This window comes from Xylaria bambusicola (genome assembly GCF_022495145.1).
Source record: "Xylaria bambusicola strain CBS 139988 unplaced genomic scaffold F5B22scaffold_75, whole genome shotgun sequence".
NCBI lineage: Eukaryota > Fungi > Ascomycota > Sordariomycetes > Xylariales > Xylariaceae > Xylaria > Xylaria bambusicola.
In genome coordinates, this window is record NW_025953628.1 from 1 (window position 1) to 21,239 (window position 21,239).

General features: G+C 45.9%; 7 protein-coding genes across 7 annotated transcripts; 4 read left to right on the top strand and 3 right to left on the bottom strand.

Annotated features, from left to right (window-relative positions):
• Positions 1–2,379: 2,379 nt before the first annotated feature.
• On the bottom strand, positions 2,380–4,262 carry F5B22DRAFT_628116 (uncharacterized protein; the record flags this gene model as incomplete). Its single annotated transcript, XM_047976390.1, has 3 exons — positions 3,800–4,262; positions 3,067–3,685; positions 2,380–2,988 (listed from the first exon to the last, which is right to left on the bottom strand). Exons 1-3 carry the CDS (start codon positions 3,839–3,841, stop codon positions 2,381–2,383), a joined length of 1,269 nt encoding a protein of 422 aa, XP_047825533.1. The 5' UTR covers positions 3,842–4,262.
• A 1,624-nt stretch (positions 4,263–5,886) lies between these two features.
• Positions 5,887–8,484, top strand: F5B22DRAFT_628122 (HET-domain-containing protein). The gene is made up of 2 exons (XM_047976391.1): positions 5,887–5,953; positions 6,008–8,484. The coding sequence occupies exon 2, from the start codon at positions 6,337–6,339 to the stop codon at positions 8,080–8,082; it is 1,746 nt and encodes a 581-aa protein (XP_047825534.1). The 5' UTR covers positions 5,887–5,953; positions 6,008–6,336; the 3' UTR covers positions 8,083–8,484.
• A 117-nt stretch (positions 8,485–8,601) lies between these two features.
• F5B22DRAFT_628131 (actin family) lies at positions 8,602–11,077 on the bottom strand. The gene is made up of 8 exons (XM_047976392.1): positions 10,970–11,077; positions 10,581–10,912; positions 10,470–10,492; positions 10,103–10,330; positions 9,983–10,029; positions 9,829–9,915; positions 8,912–9,745; positions 8,602–8,810 (listed from the first exon to the last, which is right to left on the bottom strand). The coding sequence occupies exons 2-8, from the start codon at positions 10,613–10,615 to the stop codon at positions 8,745–8,747; spliced, it is 1,320 nt and encodes a 439-aa protein (XP_047825535.1). The 5' UTR covers positions 10,616–10,912; positions 10,970–11,077; the 3' UTR covers positions 8,602–8,744.
• A 1,549-nt stretch (positions 11,078–12,626) lies between these two features.
• F5B22DRAFT_639968 (nucleophile aminohydrolase) lies at positions 12,627–14,449 on the top strand (the record flags this gene model as incomplete). The annotated part of the gene is made up of 3 exons (XM_047977791.1): positions 12,627–12,868; positions 12,932–13,131; positions 13,206–14,449. The coding sequence occupies 3 exons, from the start codon at positions 12,627–12,629 to the stop codon at positions 14,447–14,449; spliced, it is 1,686 nt and encodes a 561-aa protein (XP_047825536.1).
• Positions 14,450–14,891: 442 nt separating this feature from the next.
• Positions 14,892–16,555, bottom strand: F5B22DRAFT_527922 (TFIIH subunit Tfb4/p34). The gene has a single exon (XM_047972698.1). It carries the CDS (start codon positions 16,467–16,469, stop codon positions 15,333–15,335), a length of 1,137 nt encoding a protein of 378 aa, XP_047825537.1. The 5' UTR covers positions 16,470–16,555; the 3' UTR covers positions 14,892–15,332.
• Positions 16,556–17,324: 769 nt separating this feature from the next.
• Positions 17,325–17,972, top strand: F5B22DRAFT_628136 (uncharacterized protein; the record flags this gene model as incomplete). Its single annotated transcript, XM_047976393.1, has 2 exons — positions 17,325–17,720; positions 17,821–17,972. The coding sequence occupies exons 1-2, from the start codon at positions 17,616–17,618 to the stop codon at positions 17,968–17,970; spliced, it is 255 nt and encodes an 84-aa protein (XP_047825538.1). The 5' UTR covers positions 17,325–17,615.
• A 405-nt stretch (positions 17,973–18,377) lies between these two features.
• F5B22DRAFT_528066 (putative actin cytoskeleton organization protein) lies at positions 18,378–21,236 on the top strand. Its single transcript, XM_047972699.1, has 2 exons — positions 18,378–19,630; positions 19,738–21,236. Exons 1-2 carry the CDS (start codon positions 18,803–18,805, stop codon positions 21,091–21,093), a joined length of 2,184 nt encoding a protein of 727 aa, XP_047825539.1. The 5' UTR covers positions 18,378–18,802; the 3' UTR covers positions 21,094–21,236.
• Positions 21,237–21,239: the final 3 nt, after the last annotated feature.

The following is a 21,239-nucleotide window of genomic DNA, read 5'->3' on the forward strand; positions in this document are numbered from 1 at the left end:
ATAAATTATAAAACTTAATAAATTAAATTAATATTAATTAAATTAAGTATATATAAATTAAATAATTAATTATAAAGTATATTTTTAATATTAATAATAATATAATTAATTAAAGCTTAAAAAAATAATAAAGTATAATATTATTTTTATATAAATTAAAATTAATAAATTAAATATAAGCTATAAAGGAAATAATATAATTAAAATATTTATTTTTAAAGTTAAATATTTATAAAAAATAAATAATAGTTATTATTATTTATAAAAATAATTAAAAAGTTATAATTATAATAAAAAACTTTTAATTTTATAATAAAATAAAGTATATTTTTATTTAATAAACTTTTTATAAAAAAGCTTTTTAAAAAGGAAATATTAAATTTTAATAGATTTATATATTTAAATAAATAATTAATAATTTAATTAAGCTATTTTTAAAGGATAAATTTATTACCTTTTAAAATATATTAAATCTTTAATTATAAAGTAAATAGAAAAATTATTAAATTTTATTCTTTATTAATTAAAAACTTTATAATAAATTAAAACTTTAATTATATATATTAAAAAAAGTTAAAATAAAATAAATTTAAAAATAAATATCTTTAACTTTAGTTTAATAAAATATATACCTCCTTTAAGATTTATATAATTTATTTTAATAGAACTTTTATTTTTTAAAATATTTTATTAATTAATATTTAATTAATTTATACTTTAAATATTAATATTATTAAGCTTTTTATTTATTTATAAATTAATTAATATTAAAAATAATAAAAAATAATTAATATTATTATTTATAAAGTAATTAAATAAATTACTTTATAAAAAAATACTTTAAAAAGGTAAAATAATTAATATTAAAGCCTTTATTTTAAAAAAAATATATAAAAATAAAAATTATAAAAAAAATATATTTAATAATTTTATTTATATATTTAAATATATTAAAATCTTTAAAAATATTAATAATATAATTATAAAAGTTATTAAAGTTATTTTAATTATAATTATAATTATTAAGTTTATTTAAATTATTAAATTTACTTTTATTTAAATTATTTAAATCTTTAATAAATTTTAAAGATTTATTATTAAATTTAAAAATATTTAAAATAAATATTAAAGTATTTTTATAATAGTTTTAATTATAAAAAAAATTACCTTTAATATTAAACTACTTTAAACTTTATTAAAGGTAAAAAAAATTATTATATATTTATTTATAAATTATTTCCTTTTATAATAAATAAAATTAAATAAATTAATTTAATTATATATTAAATATAAATAATAGAAATATTTTTAAATATTTTATAAAAATATTAAATATTAATAAAAATAATTTTAAAATTATAATATTTAATATTTTAAATAAACTTATTATAAAAAACTAATAAATAAATAAATAATAATATATTTTTTTTATTATTATTATTAAATTAAAAAAAATAAAAGAAAAATATATTATAATTTAAAATTATAATTTATTATTTATTTTATTTAAATTAAAATAATAAAAAAGAATACTTTTTAAAAAATAATAAATATTTATTAAATATTTTAAAATTAAATAAAAAATAATTATAATAAAAGTTTAATATAATATAAATTTAAATAAAAAAGGTAAAGATAAATATCTTTTAAAAATATTATTAAAACTATTTAAATAAATTAAATTTAAAAACCTACCTTATTAAAGAAAAAAAGATATATACTTTAAAAACTATATATAATTTTATATATAATAAAGAATAATTATAAAATAAGGTTTATAATAACTTTAAAAATATATATAATTTAAATAGGAATATTAAAATTAAAAAAGTAAGGATAGATAATCCTAATAGTTAATACTTCGACCTATATATATTCTACTATATAAATAGATATATTACCCTAACCTATGGTACCTAGACTTAGTTCCTTAATACAATATACAGTATGATTCCTCATCTACAGTACTACTCACACTGTACTATTTCAACTGTCGAATGCAAGGAAAATGGAAGAGCTGGTCGCTAACACTAAAAAGTCTAGACAGTTAGTAACCACAAACTCGGGAACCATCAGTAATCGCCCATAGGAATCCACTTTAGGCATACACAAAATGTAGCGCATAGCTGAAATGATGTTGCCTAAACAGTAGTTTCACGGGCGCAAATCCTGTAAATTGTAATTACCGCAATTAGTATATAGAGAATACAGTAGAGAGCGCCATAGCCATCTCAACGGTTGGAATGATCGGCTATCGTTTAGATTACCTGCTTACCAAAAAAAAAAAAAAAAACACCACGACCATTACTAACAGCGTTCTCATATCCTTGGCCAGTTCATGATACCTTATTTGCAAATCAAATACGAGGTGGTAAGGGTGCTATGTTGTAGATTGTACGTCTAGATCCTCTATCAACTGATATTGTGCTTGTGCATGTTCCCCTGCCAATTGAGCTGCATCGTTCCCCTCAAACCCATAGTTCCATAGGCGACTTGGTTCAAAGGTGTCTCCCCTTCGCCCATTATGACTGCTTTGCCCACCAACGTGCTGCATAACTACCGGAGTCAGTGCCCACCGAAGAGCACCCGTCATATCTGCGTATTCTTCGATGAAACTGTCCGTTGATATCATCGACCATCTGTTTTTCTGAAACCACGGTAGCAGATCTTGCGTTACAGTTGACCTGGGAAACACAAGCCCCTGACCGCAACACGCATACTTGTCCATGGCGTGGACTCCAGTAGGTTGCGGCAACATGAAGTTGCGTCCACCGACAAAGAAAAGAATGATGAGGAGCGGTGTGAAGACGAACGTGATAAGTAAGAGAACCGTCTGAGTTAGCCATACGCGCGCCACATAGCGTCGTGCCATTACTAGAGCGCTGAATACAATCGTCGCGACCGCAAGCGATGACGCAAGGTATGTTGGCCATGATTCCGAGTTCCAGCCTAAAAGGCCTTCATAATAAAATAGACGGAGATATAGAACTTCGCGAGTTGACTTAGTTAGTAAACTCAATTTTAATTGTAGAAAATTCATGCAGATGCGCCAAGAGATAAACTCACAATGTGCTTGTCCTACTTCCCAAGACTTGGCCGTCGCAGTTTTCAAAGCTGCTATCGTCCGATGTCGCCAGCCGTCCAAAAATACCACATCGTCTTCAATCATCAAGATGTAAGGTGCTTCCGTCTTCGCGCATTCCTCCATCACAATCGAATAGTCAAACTTTGATTTGACTGCATGATTTTGGGTCTCCATCTTTTCAGCCAGTCTCAGTCGATTTTCATCGTCCTGATACGAGACAATTTCGTCAGCCATGCCAGTGAGCCACGGCTGGCCATAATCGGGATGATCCGTCTGATTTATATGCGCAAGAAGAACAACAAATCGCAAGCTCATTCGTTCATCGAAGCTCAGCCCCTGTTGCAGTGACCCGAGGGCCAACTTAAGGTAAGAAACACCCTCTCTTCGCACCGACGGGATACCGATACACAAGTCTGGGGAATTATGGCTATTGACTCGAAGCTTAGCCCCCGTTAATGACGAAGCAAGTTTCGCATGTTGAACAGCTTGCTGCATTCGATACGCCGAGTAGGTCGGAACGTGTGCGCGTGTCGGTTGAAAAAACATCGAAGTAGGGTCTTTCCAGCTTAGTGATCGTAGAACTGCTATAAGTATAAGATACTTGTACGTCAAGTTAGCATATGGTGATGTTTTGAGGCAATGAGCTTCGTTTGGGAAGAATGCAGTTCTATTCAGGGGCCATGCAGGGTCATTTGGAGTACTGGCTGGACTCACAATGGTGAAGAATCCTAACAGAAAGCCTTTGATTAAGTGCATGGTGTCTAATATAGACGGCTATTGGTATTGAGAGACTTTAGGATGTACAACGAAATAAAATAAGTCAGACTCATGACAAGCAATGTTTCGACATGCTGCACTATAACACACACTCCAAGTATCTTGAAGTTTTGATCAAAAGATGGAGGAGGAGAAAATAGTTAGCATAATACGATTCTAGTACCTGAACTATGAATATTTGAGTTCCTGTCGATCATTAACCCAGGCAGTGGACATCATTCCACCATTCCTGCTATAGCCGATCTATGCGGTTGTTGGTATAATCCTTCAAGCTGCTTTATGTTCGGTTTCAAGATAATCGAACATCACTGGTTGAGCGGCAATCCCGCAAAACTAGCATCTAGGGTTATGACGCTAGGTACGCGGATTTTCTTAGTGTTAATGTGGCAGTACAAGTATTGTTGGTGCCTAACGCGGACTGTGCCCACCAACCGGGGTTGATGGTAGATCGGCTGACGACAGCCCCAACATCGCGATCTCAATGCGGGTACCTGTGCCTCGCCTCGTATATACACTGATGACAGAGACTCAGCGCACACCAGATGGAAGTCCTCTAAGTCCTATAAGTGGTTATAAATGTTGAGTGGTTCTACTACGAATAGCTCAAATTTGATTCATACGCCAGTTATAAACCTCGGGCAAGGAGAGATGGAGTGATTAAGGGATATTAGCTGTATGTTCTACGCATTTCCCAAGGTAAGATTGATATAGGCATTGTGCAGGGTCTCTATACGATCACGCCATTTCTGCAATACGAAGTGCCTATTGTGGAAAAGACTTGACTTATTATTGACGAAGAAGAACAGCAAACACGATAACACTGTTCCGGAAAGTGGTATTTACAGCTGAGACTTGCATGACCTTGCCGAATTGTCTTTATAATCATATATACCTGAGTAGCTTATTTCTAAAGTAACTACTCTTGACGCTACTTCGGTCAACCTTTCATCCTTAAAGTGAACTACTTTGAGGCAGGGTGCAATATTCAGACTATAGGAAAAATACGAATTCAACCTTGATGAAGTGGCAATTACCGGGAATGTGAGCCCGATAGGGCAATTGAGCTCTTACCACAGAAAGGATATAACAATGTAGCTGCTTTAACAAGTCAGAAGTAGCTAAATGCATTAATTTTTAAGCAAGTGTCGTGTCGTATATGCAAGAGGTTCGTGAATTAGACGAATCATATTTCCGAGAGCCTAAGAATCCTTGCCCAGCCCCATTCTCACCATCGAGGAACTCGAGCTTAGTAGCTAGAAGGGCGGTAATCCATGAGCCAGTAGATACATGCCATTGATGCATGATATATCCGAAATATTACTGCAAAGATCTTCGCCTAGATCTTAATTTTAAGAGGGCTCGCCAGTGCAATCTTAGAAGTAACATCATTCTAGTAGATTGCGGTAGTATCTTCTGATAATTAAATACAGCAACGGTCAAGTTTGGTCTCTTCCCTTAACGGATTTTGGAGAGAACAGGAACTACTATTCCTACATGCTTGGCAAGTGCTCTATAGCCTATCCGAGGCATGGAGAGCGGGGACGACTATCAATGGCTACCGAACTACCTATGCTGATGTGAAGGAAAGACGCGCTGTGAAAGTTCAATTCAGAGAGTCAGTTGGGCCAACCTAGGAAGAGCTGGGAAGTATTCTTCGTTATAAGTTGGCGGGCAAATTACTACCTGTGATTGAAAGCGCAAACAGTCGAATCTGCACACTCGCCCGATTTCTCAGCTAACAAAAGAACCATCCACTTTAGCGTTATAGAAATCAATGAACATAGATAATCGAATTCTTTATCCTTGCTTTCACTTCCCTTCAATTCTATCACATACGCTGATATTGAGTATACATTTAGGAGTAATGTTCGCAAACTATATAGTTGCCGGTGATTTTCTGACAAGTAATATTCAATGGGAATGGACTAACCATCTTGTTTTGCCTAATATCTTTAACCTTAGAAAGTTACTTTATTACATAGCTATATAGATAGTGAATTTAGCTAGGAAACTGGCCAGTGAGTGTTCATGTTCGTCGGTCCAGTGAGTGGGTTGAGGTAGGTAGTCGAAGGAACTAGCTAGCCTTTCATCCTATATATAGCCAAGCATCAGCTAATATTACGTCAGATATAGCAATTTTCTTACAAGGATCGAATTGGTGGGCGGCGGCCGGCAGGGAAAGCTTGAATTGGAAATCGGTACTTGTTCGCTTACACATCTACGATGCTATACTACATGCGGTAAATGGAGGGTGCCACAATTCAAGACCCCTGACGCCGCGCGATCATGTAAATCGTGAGACGCTGGATTCCACGACGCGCGGCTAGTGTACTGGAGATCAATTGGTGCTCGCGAGGCTGCTCGCTAGAATTTCGAATCCGGCACGCTATGCCGACTTTCAATGGGACTACTCGGAACGCGCACAGCTTCGCAGGTCCAGCCCGCATAGCGGCCTTTGAATCGGGGTTGCAGCTATGCGGCTCCTGCATTGTGAGACTCTAACGTTCGAGGACTTTGTTCAAGATATTCCTCCCTATGCCATCTTGTCGCACACATGGGGGGACCAGGAGGTGTCGCTTGGCGACATGGACAACAGGGACGCGGCCTCCCAGCTCGACGGCTATGAGAAGATTGCCGCGACATGTAGAATTGCGCGGGAGCAGGGCCTTGACTACGCATGGGTAGACACGTGCTGCATCGACAAGTCGAGCAGTGCCGAGCTGTCGGAAGCCATCAATTCCATGTTCGCGTGGTATCGGAATGCCACCACCTGCTACGCCTGGCTATCCGACTACGCGCAGGACGCGGCCTTCAACCTCACGGAGGAGGTCGTCCTCGCGTCGTTCGAGTCTCGCGAGGCCGCCACTGAGCAAGATAGGGCGTTTAGCGACCCACCACCCCTGACATCGAAGGAATTGGACATGCGCAACCACATCGGGCAGACTCTGGGGAAGTGTAGATGGTTTTCTAGGGGTTGGACACTGCAAGAGCTCATCGCGCCGAAACACGTGGAGTTCTACGACCGCGACTGGAAATGTTTCGGGTCCAAGGCGCAACTGGCGCCCATCCTGTCCTGGATAACAGGCGTTGACACAGGCGTGCTGAAAGGCGGCTCGCTAGACCAAGTCCTCGTAGGGCGGCGAATGTCGTGGGCCGCGAACCGACAGACACGGCGTATCGAAGATATGGCCTATTGTCTACTGGGTATCTTTGACATCAACATGCCGCTCCTCTACGGCGAGGGCGAGAAGGCATTCACACGGCTTCAGGAGGAGATCATCCGATCAAGCAACGACCTGTCTATTTTCGCGTGGACCGCGGCCCTGAAAGACAAGCGCGCATTCCGGAGTTTATGGGCCAGTTCGCCGAACGAGTTCAAGTCGTGCCAATTCCTCGTCAAGCCGGCGCTAGAGTGGAACGGACGGGGCGAGTATAGCATTACAAGTCGCGGGTTGCGCACTACGGACATGATCCGGACGGTGCGCGGCAACGCCTCGCGAAAGGGGAGTTACTTCCTCCCGTTGGACTGCGTCGACGCGCGGCAGAAGAAGGACATCCGCTTCGTCTCGCTCGAGCAGTACGGCCCCAGCCTGTTCGCGCGCCGCAAGCCATGGCTCTACGACACCGTGGTGGACATCGACGTGTCGCAGGCCTCGCGGCTACCGCAGGCGCAGTACATCTGCTGTCGCGAGAGTCCTGACTTCGAAGCCATGGTGCGAACGAGCCGCGTAGGATCCGTGCAGATCGACTTCTCGCTCGAGGTCTTCGATGAGACGAGCGTCACGGCGCAGCCGGAGACGGACTGGGACCTGCGTAACTCGATCTTACTGAGCTACCGCCGGCGACACTTCTGGGGGTGCTGGCGGATAAGGACCGTGTCAGACGACCCGGGCGTGTGCGTCGTTTGCGTGCAATCCGACGGGTGGCTGCTTTATGGAATCTTCTCTTGGGAGAATCTGCCCCCCGCCATGGACCAAAGTGATCTGCTTCCGTCACAGGTTGCCGACATGCTGCAGGAACTGCCGGTGAGGACCTCGGTGCGCTGTCATCCCTGGTGCCACACCGTGGAGTTAAGCGAGCACGAAATTGACGACTCTGGTGACGGTATCACCGGCACATTGCTACGGATCAAGAGCCGAAAAGCCACCTCCATGGACGACGGCCGGACAACGGTGAAAACACGGCTACAGCGACTATTTAAAAAGAAAACTTGGCCATGAAAACCCCAAATCTAACAACTCAACGGAAGGGATCGGATCGATCTCAGACGGCTGTGAACTAATATCGTTAAATCAGTGAAGGCTTCCAAACTGAAACTATTGTAATTTCTACGTATAGCGAGGGTCGGACCGGCAAATTTGGGACATACACCCACATCTCTGAATCAAACACATTGAATGTATATAGCTTCGCGTGAGCCTAACACTCAGCAAGTCCAAAAAAGCGGCGACGAAAACGGTGGAGGTCGAGTCATTGACAATGAAGTGGACTATCTGTATTATTAAATGGTGGTCGAGCATGCCGCCTTGGATAAAATAGTTGTAATATTAAATCATAGTACGAACTACGGTGGAGAAGTTAAACAGTTTAGTTATGAGACAATCAGGGATTTGATATTGGAACATACTTAAGTCTTTGTCTTACCGCCCGATGTGAGCAGAGCGCGATCAACTAGTGTCTATAACACTCACGACGCGTGGGTAATTCTACAAGAGGCTCACTTCGAAATCTAGTAATAGGGCGCAGATCTACCGCGTAGGCATTGTGTGCGTTGATGATTTTTATTTCAACAGCTATAAACACCTCAACTACATACATGGTAAACATCACGGCTAGCAACGCATTCATCACATTTACCGAAATCAAGATTTTCTGCTTAAAATTACGAACCCCCGGGACCACCAAGTAGTGCAAACCTTCGCACGATACTGGGCCCGTATTCTTGGTACTAGAAGAAAGATTGGTCAGCCATCTGCAGGTGGGCGCGGTGTATATATGGCGAAATCATTAAATGCATGAATGAATGAATGAATGATTGTTGGTACTCACCTCAGCCTTAGTATGACAATACGACCTGAATTCAGGAGTCTGGCCCAACAAGCTTCCTCCGAACCACGGGCCGTGTCGTTGCCGCTTATGTGAAATAACTTGCACCTCCAATCCGCCACTCCTTGCACCGCCACTGCGAACTTCGCTAGCACGAATGCGTGCATCTACCAAGTGCTTGATGTCTCGCTGTAACCTTCGACCAAAATCCTTGTATAAGGTGCTACCTCCGGAAAGCACAATGTTTTTGTAAAGTCCACGTCGTACATCGATCGGACTCGATTGAATGACACCATCGACAACAACGGGTAGGGGTGTCAGGAAGTCGGATGAGTAGATTTCGGGGTTGAAGAAGATTTCAGGGGCCAAGAATCGCTCATAGCCCACATCCACGCTGACTTGGCGGCCGCTAGGTTGAGACACGACATGCTTAAGAAACCGACTACGATCACGGTCGAAACGAGAAAACTCCTTCACAATGTCGGGACAGACGTAGCAGTGTTCTTCTTTAATCTCCTGTGCCGTCTTCAAAGAGCTATCGGGCTCGCCTCGGTCTCGAAGTAGAGATTGCACGAAGTACGTGATGTCTCGACCGGCAATGGGGATAGACTTGATGGAAGAGCCAATGACGTAGCCCTCGGCGACAGGGATGACGTGGGTGACACCGTCGCCCGAATCAATAACAGTACCGGTCAACGATCGATCAGTCACCTTAGTCGATGTCCAGGAGGCAGCGAGGGCGAGGACGGCCTGAACGGCGATGTAGAGACCAGCACAATTGAAAGACTCGAAAAAGATCTCAGCCGTATTCTCGCGGTTCTCAGGGGGGTTAAGAGGCTAGTTATAATCAGTAACATTATTCGTGCGGTCGGTGTCATAGCCCGGGTTGGTGAGCGGCGTGCGGTCTAAGGTCTGCGTACCGGTTCGGTGAGGAGGAAATAATGGTCTTCAGGTTCGACCCGAAGATACTTAAAGATGGAGTTTGACCAGAATCTTTCCATGTGGTCCTACATGTACATGACATGTCAGCAATCGTCCAGAAAGCGAAGAAGCTATATCCGGCAACACGCATACCCAATTTTCGATCTGTCCATGGCGAATAGGATAATGCAGACCGTAACCTATGCGCACGTGTCAACTCTGCGAGCCCCTAAATACACCGCACGAGGGGCGTGAGAATATCTAGAGCTATACCTGGACCATTCGAAGCGCCTATTGCCTCGTCGCCGATAAAGAAATCCAGATCTTCCGTGCCGCGCTTCATAGATAGATGACCAGTGGGACCAGCACCGCCCGTAAGAAATGATGGCTTATTCGCAACGGCTGGGCGGCCAGAGCCAGTTCCGCCGCTACCCGCAGCGGGACCCTTGGTAGCAATAGCCGTAGGGAAGACGAAAGAGGGGGAATCGTTGCCGGCGAAACCTGTAAATCGGCACAAAAGGAATGCTACGTTAGCCTATAGCCAGGAAAGGATCGAGCGGAGGTGGACAGTGGCGTGCGCGCAAGTCGATAGCATCGGGAGAGCCAAGGTAGAGGAGAAGGGGCGGGAGCTCCGTCTTACCGAGCTTGGAGAAGCCCGTGCCGCTATAATTGACACGCAATTGTTAGCATATTGTTATGGCAATGCTGGATCAAGCCATCACATCAGCGGGCGGGAGACGGTGAAACATACTTGTCCATGACAACGGCCGGAGTTTGGTTTGCCATGGCGAGAAGGGAGAGGGGGAGACAGCGGGGAGAAAGAGGGAGGAGAGGCTCGCGATCGAAGCTTCACAAGGTCGGCGTCCCGTATAGAGCAAGAATAGCCTATGCTGAATGAGAGGGGTAGAGAGGAGGAAGGGAGACGACGACGACGACGGCAACGGTGGTGATGGCTGTGTTGGTTGGTCGGTCGTCGGTGAGTAGTAGGCACAGCAAGCCCAAGACAGGTAAGAGGTAAGATAGTCGGATAGTAATTGGTTTTAGTGGGGTAGTAGCGTAGAGAGCGAGCGGGTAGGCAGGCACCTAGGTTAGGTTACTTAGGCCTGCCAATTGTAGAGCTACAGGGAGAGCTAGAAGTACCTGTTACCTGTAGTTGTAGAGGTGCTCTAGATGCTGTCAGGTAGGTACTTTTGAGGCTGCAATTCTTCATACCTGTTCAGCAGGCTGAGTGATGTAGGCGATGACGATGGCTCAACGATGATGCCTAAGCTAAGTACAGGTACAAGGATGCCGCCCCAAAGTTGGTGCTTACCTAATTTAGTTAGTAGCGAGGCCCCCAGATCGATCCCAATTATGTGGAATTGAGGACAGCTGGCGGCATCTGTGTCTCTCTATCTACCTAATTTTTATGACCTTTTCGCATTTGAGTCATAAGTGCTTGGCTGGATGTAGGTAGACTTCATTATACTGCCTTCCTATCTCCTAAAGATAAATACAGTCTCTTCATCACAAAATGGAAGAATTGGTCTGTCTGTAATGAGCAAGGCCTGGTTTTTAACGTGAATCCTCATGTGAAAATCTGCCACAAATCAATCGTTTGTATATACTATGAAGAGCCTCATAACTTTCAGTTTTCCATCTCTCAAACCCCGACAATAGTAATTTGGTAGTTATTTTATAATACTTGACTAGAATGATAGGCTCCGTGAAGCCTGCCAGTCTTTCACCGAATTATAGATCCATCGCTACTCAATCATTAGCCTACCGTAAGTACGCGTGTGATTAGTATGTGGAACATTCCATTGCCCCTGTTAACAAATTGGCGATAGAAACGCTCGTTTCGCCTATCTTCATATCCGCCGGTGATTCAGATTACCCCTAAGAACTTCTGATAAGGTTCGTTCCTCATCTCAGGGGAACCTATTCGAAACGGCCATCATCAAGGTCCCTGCCTCATGAAGCCTGCTGAGGCCTTCAAGTCCCTCCTTCCAATAACACTTGGGTGTCCTCTTCCTCCTTGCCGTCACAACGGGGACATACGCTCCATGGTTGAGCCTGCCTTTCAGAGTTGGCAGCGCTAGCCGTTGCTTCTATATCTTTATTACCGGCCTTCTGGAAAGTTGGGGCTTCATATGCCGGCCACGTCACGGTTTGAAAACGTCGGTCTTGCGGTTTCGACTTTCACTCAGTCCGATATCTCCGCCTCATTCGAGTCCTAGTCTACCTCTCCGTAGCCTATAGATCTCTTGGCCTTCGATCCGCTGTCGTGCTTCGTCGCGGTCAGCCATATCTGTCACACATACTATACGGAGCATAGATATCCCTGGCCACAGCAAACGTATCTTTGAATTCAAGCTCTATTTAGTACGATTTAAACGGCATTCATTCTAGCTAACCATTTCTATTGCCAAATCAGTCTTTGCTGCGCATCCGGCTACTTCCCACGGCTGCCAAAAGAGATCGTTGCATTGATCTCTTCGCGTGGCTGTTATAATCGTCTAGATGCCAGCACTATATACATCGATTCTTTCCTAGGCACCCAGAGTGTTGGGTTTGAAGACCCTGGCAAGGAGTTAGTTAGCATCATACACACTACTTTGAAACCCTGTCTTGTCAGCCAACCACTTTCTGGTCAAGAATGCCAGATCCCTTGCAACCATGTGCGCCATCTAGTGCACAGTTTCAGCCTGAAGGGGCGAAATGTGATAGACCTCCGCCATTACGGACTTATAATCATCAGATTCGATCGCTCCTCGGGAAAAGGGACCATGCGGAAGATGAGGCCGCACCTCCAATGATGGCAGGAACAACCTCCGGGCCCAGCCATTCTACCGCTGGTAAAGCTGTTAGCCTTCAAGATATTGGTGATGTGGATGGATCGGAAACTAGTTCAGACGATGACAGCATGTTCGCCGTGGATGGAGCTGCGGACAGGGTGAGTAAGCGCTGGGGAAAACCTGTCACAGCCATATTCATACACGCTGGAGCCGGCTACCACAGTACGGCAAACGAAGAGCATCATCTCAAAGCCTGTAGCGAGTAAGTTCAGTCACCTCTACCCTTCTTCTACGACTGTGGGTATACTGACATGTGACATGGCAGAGCTGCTCGTGTGGGTATGAAGGCACTAAAGGCTGGGCGTCCAGCTACTGAGGCCGCCGAAGCAGCTCTCGTGGTTCTCGAGAACAAAGAGATAACCAATGCTGGCTACGGCAGTAACTTAGCAATTGATGGCACCGTCGAGTGTGATGCTACTATAGTTGATCACTTTGGCCGCAGCGGAGCCTGCGGCGCCGTACCAAGTAAGCTTTGCTCTATCATGTCTGCTACAAAGGCGTTTCTTACGTTACACTCAACTAACAACCCAATCCCACAGACGTGAAGAATCCCATCAGTCTAGCAAGGATGATTCTCGAAAGTAGCAACAAGCCACTATCGCTTCGCCGTGTGCCACCTAACCTCCTTGTCTGCGAGGGAGCCAGAGATTTCGCTAGAGACTCCGGTATGATGCTAGTGGGCAACGACGATCTAATATCCAAAAATGCCCGCGATCGGTTTGTTCGATGGCGGGATGACATGAGGCGAGCGGAAAGCCACGATATTCAGGCGATGGCAACAAGCCGTAGCGAGATGGTGCCGCAATACGACCAAGACCCCCGTAAGGAGCACACGAAAGCTCTTCTGACGGGAACATGGAACGAAGGGCAGCCAGACTCCCCAACTTCGGCTTCTCCATGGCTAAGCCCACAGAATCGTCAGTCACCCGTGCCGACTACCCAATCAACGGAGACAGCTCAGATTTCTCCCAAACCTACTCCGGAACGCAGCCCACTCAGCTTTTTGGGTGCCTCTCTGCCATACAAGCGACACCGCTTTCTACCGCCTCACAGCGATGAATACACGGATGGATGCATGAGTCCAGGTCGATCGTCCATACCCTCCCACGACGGGGCTAGTGATGAGGTAGACCCTATAGCCCCAATTCCTTACGGCCTACGACGATCCAATGTCTCTCAATTAGCTAATTCTGAGTATGCTATTAATATGGGGCGTGATGACCATATTACAGACACAGTAGGTGCCATTGCTATCGACCAGCTGGGCCACATAGCAGCTGGCTCATCGTCAGGCGGCATCGGCATGAAGCACCGAGGACGGATCGGGCCAGCAGCATTAGTGGGTGTAGGCACAGCCGTTGTTCCCGCTGACAGCCGCGACGCTGATGCGGTGACGGTAGCGGCAGTGACCAGCGGTACCGGCGAGCACATGGCTACGACCATGGCCTCGCAGCGATGTGCCGAGCGCCTCTACCATGGTAGCGTGCGTGGCGCAGACGGTCGAGACGTACCCGAGGATGACGAGAACGCGATCCTCGAGAGTTTCATCCTCAACGATTTCCTCGGGCACCCTGGAGTTCGGGAATCGACGTCCACAGGCGCCATCGGCGTAATGGCTGTCAAGAAGACGCCCGGCGGCTACTATCTGTATTTCGGACACAACACCGAGTCGTTCGCCCTGGCGTCGATGGGATCGAACGACCAGAGCCCCTCGTGCACCATGTCGCGGATCAACGATGGCGGGAGCCCTATCGCACAGGGCGCTCGCAAGATTTTCATCTGACCAGAAGCTTGTCCGCCCACCCTGAATAGGTGTTGAGAATCATTTACAAAAAAAAAATTGAAATTAAAAAATAATTCAAATAGTATTTCTTTCACTGCATGAACCACACCTCCGAGTAGCATGGACGGCGTTTGATACCCTATATATCCTAACCAGCCCTTCTCTCCCGCCTTCCACCCCTCCTGTATACTTATCTTATTCTGTTTCCACAAGCTTGATCAGTCATCCATCAATCCTGCACCCCACGAAGCTTTTCCAGCGAAAGTTTTCCATCCTGTCTTTATCCATTTCGCGACTGCGCTATTTTACCTTATAGCTTTTCACTCGAGAATTATGGCAGGCACACGCACGTACTTTCTGCCTCGTTTTCAATTCGGATGTCAGGTCGGCTGATGAGATGTTGAAAGATAAGGCGCTGGCAGAATGTATGGCAGGCGTTGCATAGTGAAGGGGAACAGACGGAATTGAACTGGGCTGTACAGCGAGCTAGCTTACAGTACACAAGCAGACAGATTAAGAAATGTAGACCATAGATCAAGCGAAGACCTTATTTCCTACCTATTACTTGAATGACATTCACATCGTATGTTTCATGATCAACAGAATGAGTTTATATGAAAGACAAGAGTGACTGTTTGTTCTCAAAACTATATCGGATGCTTTGAACCTATGAAATCTTACATGCAATAACGATATTAGATGAGTTAAAGACGACGGCAGATGCGAGGTTTCATGTGTATCTAAATTAGAAATATGCCAAGATGGCAGAGGATATAATGATATGGTATCTGCTTTATCCAGATCTACTAGGGGATTTTATGGCTATACGCTCTACGTAGGAACGACAAATGACCCGAGTCCGCGGCATCCCAGCCCAGCTAAGCTAAGCCGGACCTGGTGTCTCCGCCGCACTCCCAGTGCCTTCCCTCCCGGTGCCATTGACGACGCGTTTCCTCTTCTTCTTCTTGCGTGGGACGACGGCAGGCTTAGCGCCGTAGTTGCCGAGGGCAAGCTTGGTGCCGCAGGTGAGACACTCGGCGTTGGCGGGGATGTCGCAGAATATGCTGAGGCAGATGCTACAGACGAAGCCCGTGTCAACGACGTTGCGGTGGCAGAAGCAGGCTGCGCGGAAGTCCACGGAGTCCTGGGTTGGGGTAATGAGGGAGGTTCGAGCTTCGATGTCGGAGAGGAAGCCAAACATGAGATATGTGAGGAGACCGCGCGGATTCGCGCCGGCAGAGAGAAAGATACCGTTGGTAATGAAGGCTGCTTGTTGGAGAAACGTAGGTGCTGAATAGAGGGACAGTGTGTCGATGGGGATGCGCGCGTGCGAGGCGGCGAATACGGCGTTCATGGTCGGGATATACTGTGCGGGCTCAGACTCTGAGACTGAGATCACGAGTATGCGGGCATGGAGATTCAGGATAGCCGCTTTAGTCGACGGAGCGGTTGTCGGGTTGGCAGGGTTTGTAGATGTCTTAGGCGCCTCGAAAGCGAGAGACGTCTTGTGGATATAGGACAGGGCCATGCTGAGGGCGCCAGAGATTAGAGTGGTCGGGTTGAGGTCGGATGGCGAGGTGCTGTCAATAAGAGAGCGCAAGGATGAGAGGATGGACGACTCAACCTGGGCGAATTGGGGGTATTTGTTGGCGGAAGTGCCGAGCTGAGGTTCTCGTGGGCGATGGCCCTGGCTGTCAACACCCGTCATCTCGACATCGGGACCACTGCTACTGCCATTGCGCCGTCTCGAGAGAGCCTGATCCGGATTAGGTGATGGGGGATAGAGCCAAACGGCACGATTGGTGTGGGCGGCAACAATGGCAACCTGGTTCTCATTCCCGTAGGAGAGGTGGGCATTGACGAAGACGAAGATGTTCGCGATAGCCTTGGAGATGGGCAGGAGGTCGTGGATGGCAGCCCAGGCGCGAGGGTTGGTGTCGATGACGACGGTCAGGAGTGAGGGCGTCTGGCTCTGGAAAGCGCTCTCGTCATAGTGTTCCGAGGCATCGATGCGATTCATCTCTTCTTCAGGATCTCAGGGAACGCTCAGGTCATAGTCGTCTGAGAGGGACTTATCGCCGTAGAGTCGTGATCCTCACGCGACCGTCAAGGGCAGGACGGCAGGGCCGAAAAGCAGAGCTGCATTCCTCGCTCGGCGCTCCACGTAGCAGACCCTACGGAGATGCCGCCAATTAGAACCGTGGAGAAGACAGCATATACACGTACGCTGTGACAAACGTGCGGGCCCAATATGAGACGGAGGCCAGTGTCAACAGAGAAGGGGTGTTGAATAATGTTTTTAACGTTGTGGTAAACTGAAGGTTTCCCATGCGCGCCCAGGATGGGAATAGAGACGCTACTTGGCTCGCTTCACGCTTGTCTAAGAGGTACCTACGTACTGTAGAGCTTTGCCCAGGTCTCAGTACTAGTCTAGCAGGGGGTTAGTGGGTACAGGAATGTACTTGTCGGCACCTACCGAATACTACCGACGTCATTTACAAGGCTTAATTACAGGACCTGCGTAAGTATATGATATCCATTGTAACTGATACCTAGTTCTGGGGCTTCTCTCGTACAGATAAATCCCTATTAGCTACCCTGCATTCTTGTTCAATTTAACGATTCCTCTACATAGGCCGATATCATTTGATTTCGGTTTCGTGGTTGTCAATCAAGTAACAAGTTCCTCAACGTGGCCAGTTACTAGGAGTGAGGGTAGTAAGGTATCACCGTACCCATGTACAGTACATGAGTATGTATGTACCCTGGAATCTTTCCAGATTCGGCATTGTACCTGTAAGTAGGCTCAACGTCCAATGGCGGGGTAGGTGCTTGCTTCGATGCCCGCTCGCCGTTGCCCTTCAACCGGCGATCAGTCTACCACGTACCAGACTACATGTACCTACTAGCTGAGCAGAGCTGCCTTCCGGTACCTACATACCCTCCTCCTTGTTTCTTAGGTAATCCCATTTCTTCTCCATTCAAGTTGGCTACCTACAGACTTCCAGTAGCTTGAGGTATTGATATATCCACTACTTACTATACAGCAGCTTCTTTCTGTCTGTTCAGCTACAAGAGGAAGGAAGAGAGAGCAAGCGAGAGAAAGGGGCAAAAGGCTGTGGAAAAGGCCCAAGAGGAGAAGGGCAGAATCAAGTTACCAACTTGTATGCTGTGCGTACACTTTCCCGTCTTCCCTCTCTTACTGTCTGTCAGGTTTACGTATCTATCTATCTCTAATTCGTCCATTGCGTGTGCTCCGGGCTGTCCTATGGTCTGTCTCTTCCCTCCCCCCCCCCCGGCGCTCTTCTCTCGCACGTGTTTCTATCGCAACCGGGCTCAGAGTTTGTCCTATTATAGTAATAGCATCGCAGCCTTGTCCTCGCATGCATAAATCTACGTCGCCTGACTCTTACCTGCTTACTCCCTGCGTCCCTCGTGCTCGACGCAAGCCCCGTTGCTCGACATACCCATCTTTTCACTGGGTGACTTTTCCTGTATTTTATACAGATTTTGAGGACTAAGGTTCGTATTCTAGGTAAGTAATCAAACCGTTGCCTTTCATTTGCTCCTTCGTCATATCTCTTAAGTTGGTTCGATATTCATGCCCACCCCTGTATCCCCTCGTAATACCCAATCAGGTAATTGCGTACGTGATCTATTTTCTTTTATATATCTTACTTTGCTCTGGCTTATAGCTATGTGTGGATTTCTGTCTTTCGTTATTAACTCTTCGCTCCTGGATTGATCCCTTCACTGCTTATCATTGGTTTGAATCGCATACGCGGCCATCAACGCGCGTCCGTGAGAATTGTCTCCTTCGTTGCTTAAACTTCATTCTTGCGGTTGTTTGATAGCTGACGACTGTAGCTCAGTGCCTTGTTTTCTTCCCTTCAAACAACGACGTGTCGCGCCAACGAAACTCTAGCAACCCCTCCTTTCCCCCCAATTCACTCCGGTGTAGTTCCTTCACCCCCTTCACCTCATCAAAGTTCATGACTTCCGCCTGTTTAAATCTCTCGGTCTTTCCCTCCCCTCATACCTCATTTCCCCATACTCTAATCCCACACACCTATATACCATATATCTACCCTTCCAGCTGCCCACGACCACTTCACACCACGAGGTCCTTTGTTTAGGCAAATTTACACAGTGAGAACAAAGACAGCTAAAGCACTGCTCATTTTAACACGACTCAATAGGAGCTACGACATACGTCACCAACTAGTGCTCATTCTGGTCACGCAAGCTACCCAGAATTAGATACTTGAAACTTGCCTGAAACCATCCTCTCTCGTACTTCTACTCCACGTATTCCCTCCCACCTACTCACGCTTCGTGCGTCATCTCATCATCATGGATCAGACAGCTACTGCTGAAGCTGCTGAGCTCTCTGCTGCCAGCAAGCTCAACCCCGTGGAGCAATCTCAGCTTCTCCTTGCTCGGCTTATGGAAGGTGGCCAGGAAGATGACAAGACTTGCCAAGCTCTTGATCGTTTGACCTTTCTACTCAACGACGAAGCCGACTGGAACGCCAGGCGTGTAAATAAACGCGGCCCTAAGAACTTTTACGCTGGCTTGCCCCCAGACGAAGAGGAGAAGAAACGATCAGAAGCCGGGTCCATCGTGGACGTCCTAGATGATGTATGCGTTGATACTGTTCTTGGATATCTGGATATGAGACAATCTGACGCAGTCCGTGATCACGCTGTGTTGACTGCCTCCGCATACTTTGGAGCTGCCAAGGAAAAGGGAGCACAAGCTTTAAAGAAGTTCTTCTTTGACCGCGTGAAGAGGGGCGCCTACGATGATTACATAGTTGCCTTCTGTGTTTCAGCTGCCGTCTTCCCCATCGCTCCAAACCCTACGGTTCAGATGTTTCTCAGCGAGGGCTTTCTAGCAAGTCTAGCTCCCTTGATGCGCAGAAAGTGGAAAAGTCGCAAAGTCGAGACAGCTTGTCTCGAGATGCTAAACGCCGCCTCTATGCATCCAGATTGTCGCGGCCCCATCAGGACCTATTGTACTGAATGGTTAGAGGAGGTCGTCGCTCAAGACCCCGAGACACTATCCACTGCCGTTCATGCTGCCGATCCTGATGTAGAGATGAGCACTGGTTCCATTTCCATGAGAAGACACTCCCAGGTTGTGCAGAATCTTGCCGCCGTCATCCTGGCAAAATTGACGGTAGGCACTCTTAAGTTTCCCGATAAGGTCGCGCCTAGCTACGAGAACTTAACGTGGCGGTGAAGAATAGGCGCCTTGTTGCGCAGGGCTGATCTGGTTGGTTTCAGGCAGTGCCATCGACAACGCGAGACATGACACAGGGCGATGAAGGCAGGATTCAGCCCGCAACAACCAGCATCGAGGACTTATCCAAGAAATTTACTACATTATTGCTTGCAGAACCCAAAAATGACAAAGGGCCGGCCATTGAAGGTTTAGCATATGCCACTATCAAGCCTACTGTAAAGGAAGAAGTTGCCAGCAACCCCGAGCTTTTAAAATCCCTCGTTAACACTCTTCGGGATGCTCCCGCCAAGTCGCTCATTACTTATGGTATTCTCAGTATATTTGTAAATCTCACTCGCTATCTGCCTGTACGGTCCGAGGAAGAGAAAAAGATGGATCAGCTCAAGGCCTACGCAAATGCTGCCGGTAAGCTCGCAGCACCGAACCCTCTTAATGGTGACAGTCACGTTGCCGATCGATGTAAGCAGGTCTTTGAGGCGGGTGTGATCTCCGTTTTGGTGACTCACAGCCGCTATGGATCAAACGCATCTCTCTCTCTCATTATATCTATAGTATATTCCCTTTCTGTCAATATAAGTCTCCGAGGACAGCTTGCCCAACAAGGAGCTGTCAACCTATTAATTGCAGCATGGACCGCGCTACCTGATACCGAAGCACCGGCCAAACGCATGGCAGCGCAGTCCCTGGCTCGCATCTTGATTAGTACTAACCCATCTCTTGTTTTCGGAGGAACGCGTGCTCGCCCGCAGAATGCGGCCATCAGACCTCTGGTCTCCATCATTCCACCTGATCCAGTCGCCGAAACGCGAGATCTATTACCAAGTTTTGAAGCCCTGATGGCGCTCACCAACCTTGCCTCGACAGACGACGATACACGGGCTACCATTATCCGCACTGCATTGCCTGAGATTGAAGAGCAGCTTTTATCCTCGCATCACTTAGTTTCCAAAGCAGCCACGGAACTCATCTGTAACCTGGTACAGTGTGTCGAAGGCGTTGCTCTATATGCCGCAGGCACCACCCAGGCAGCCGATCGCCTGCATATCCTACTGGCACTTACCGATGCCGAAGACGAGGCCACACGGAGCGCTGCTGGAGGTGCACTAGCATCGTTAACGGCATATGAAGAAGTTGTGCGGGGTATTATTAAGAGGAAGCGGGGCGTCGAGGTCGTTCTCGGCTTATGTGCCGAGGACAGCGAAGACTTGCGGCATCGTGGGGTTTTTATTGTTCATAATATGATTTCGCAAGAAGGTGAAGCGGGGAAATTGGCGCGGAAAGAAATCCAAGACAAAGACGGCATCGAGATCCTGAAGACGTGCGCTAAGAAGAGTCGGAGGGCGGAAGTCGTTGAGGTCACGGCACAGGCGTTGAAAATCCTTTTGGAGGAAGAGTAATCAATATGATTTTGTACTTTCGTTACGATGCGGATCGCAAAGTTCCCTACTAAATTTGATGTGATTTGATGAACACGGCCGAATTAATACTTACTTATCTAGTGTTGCGTAGTGATTACATCTTGCTTCCTGCTTCGATTGGTACT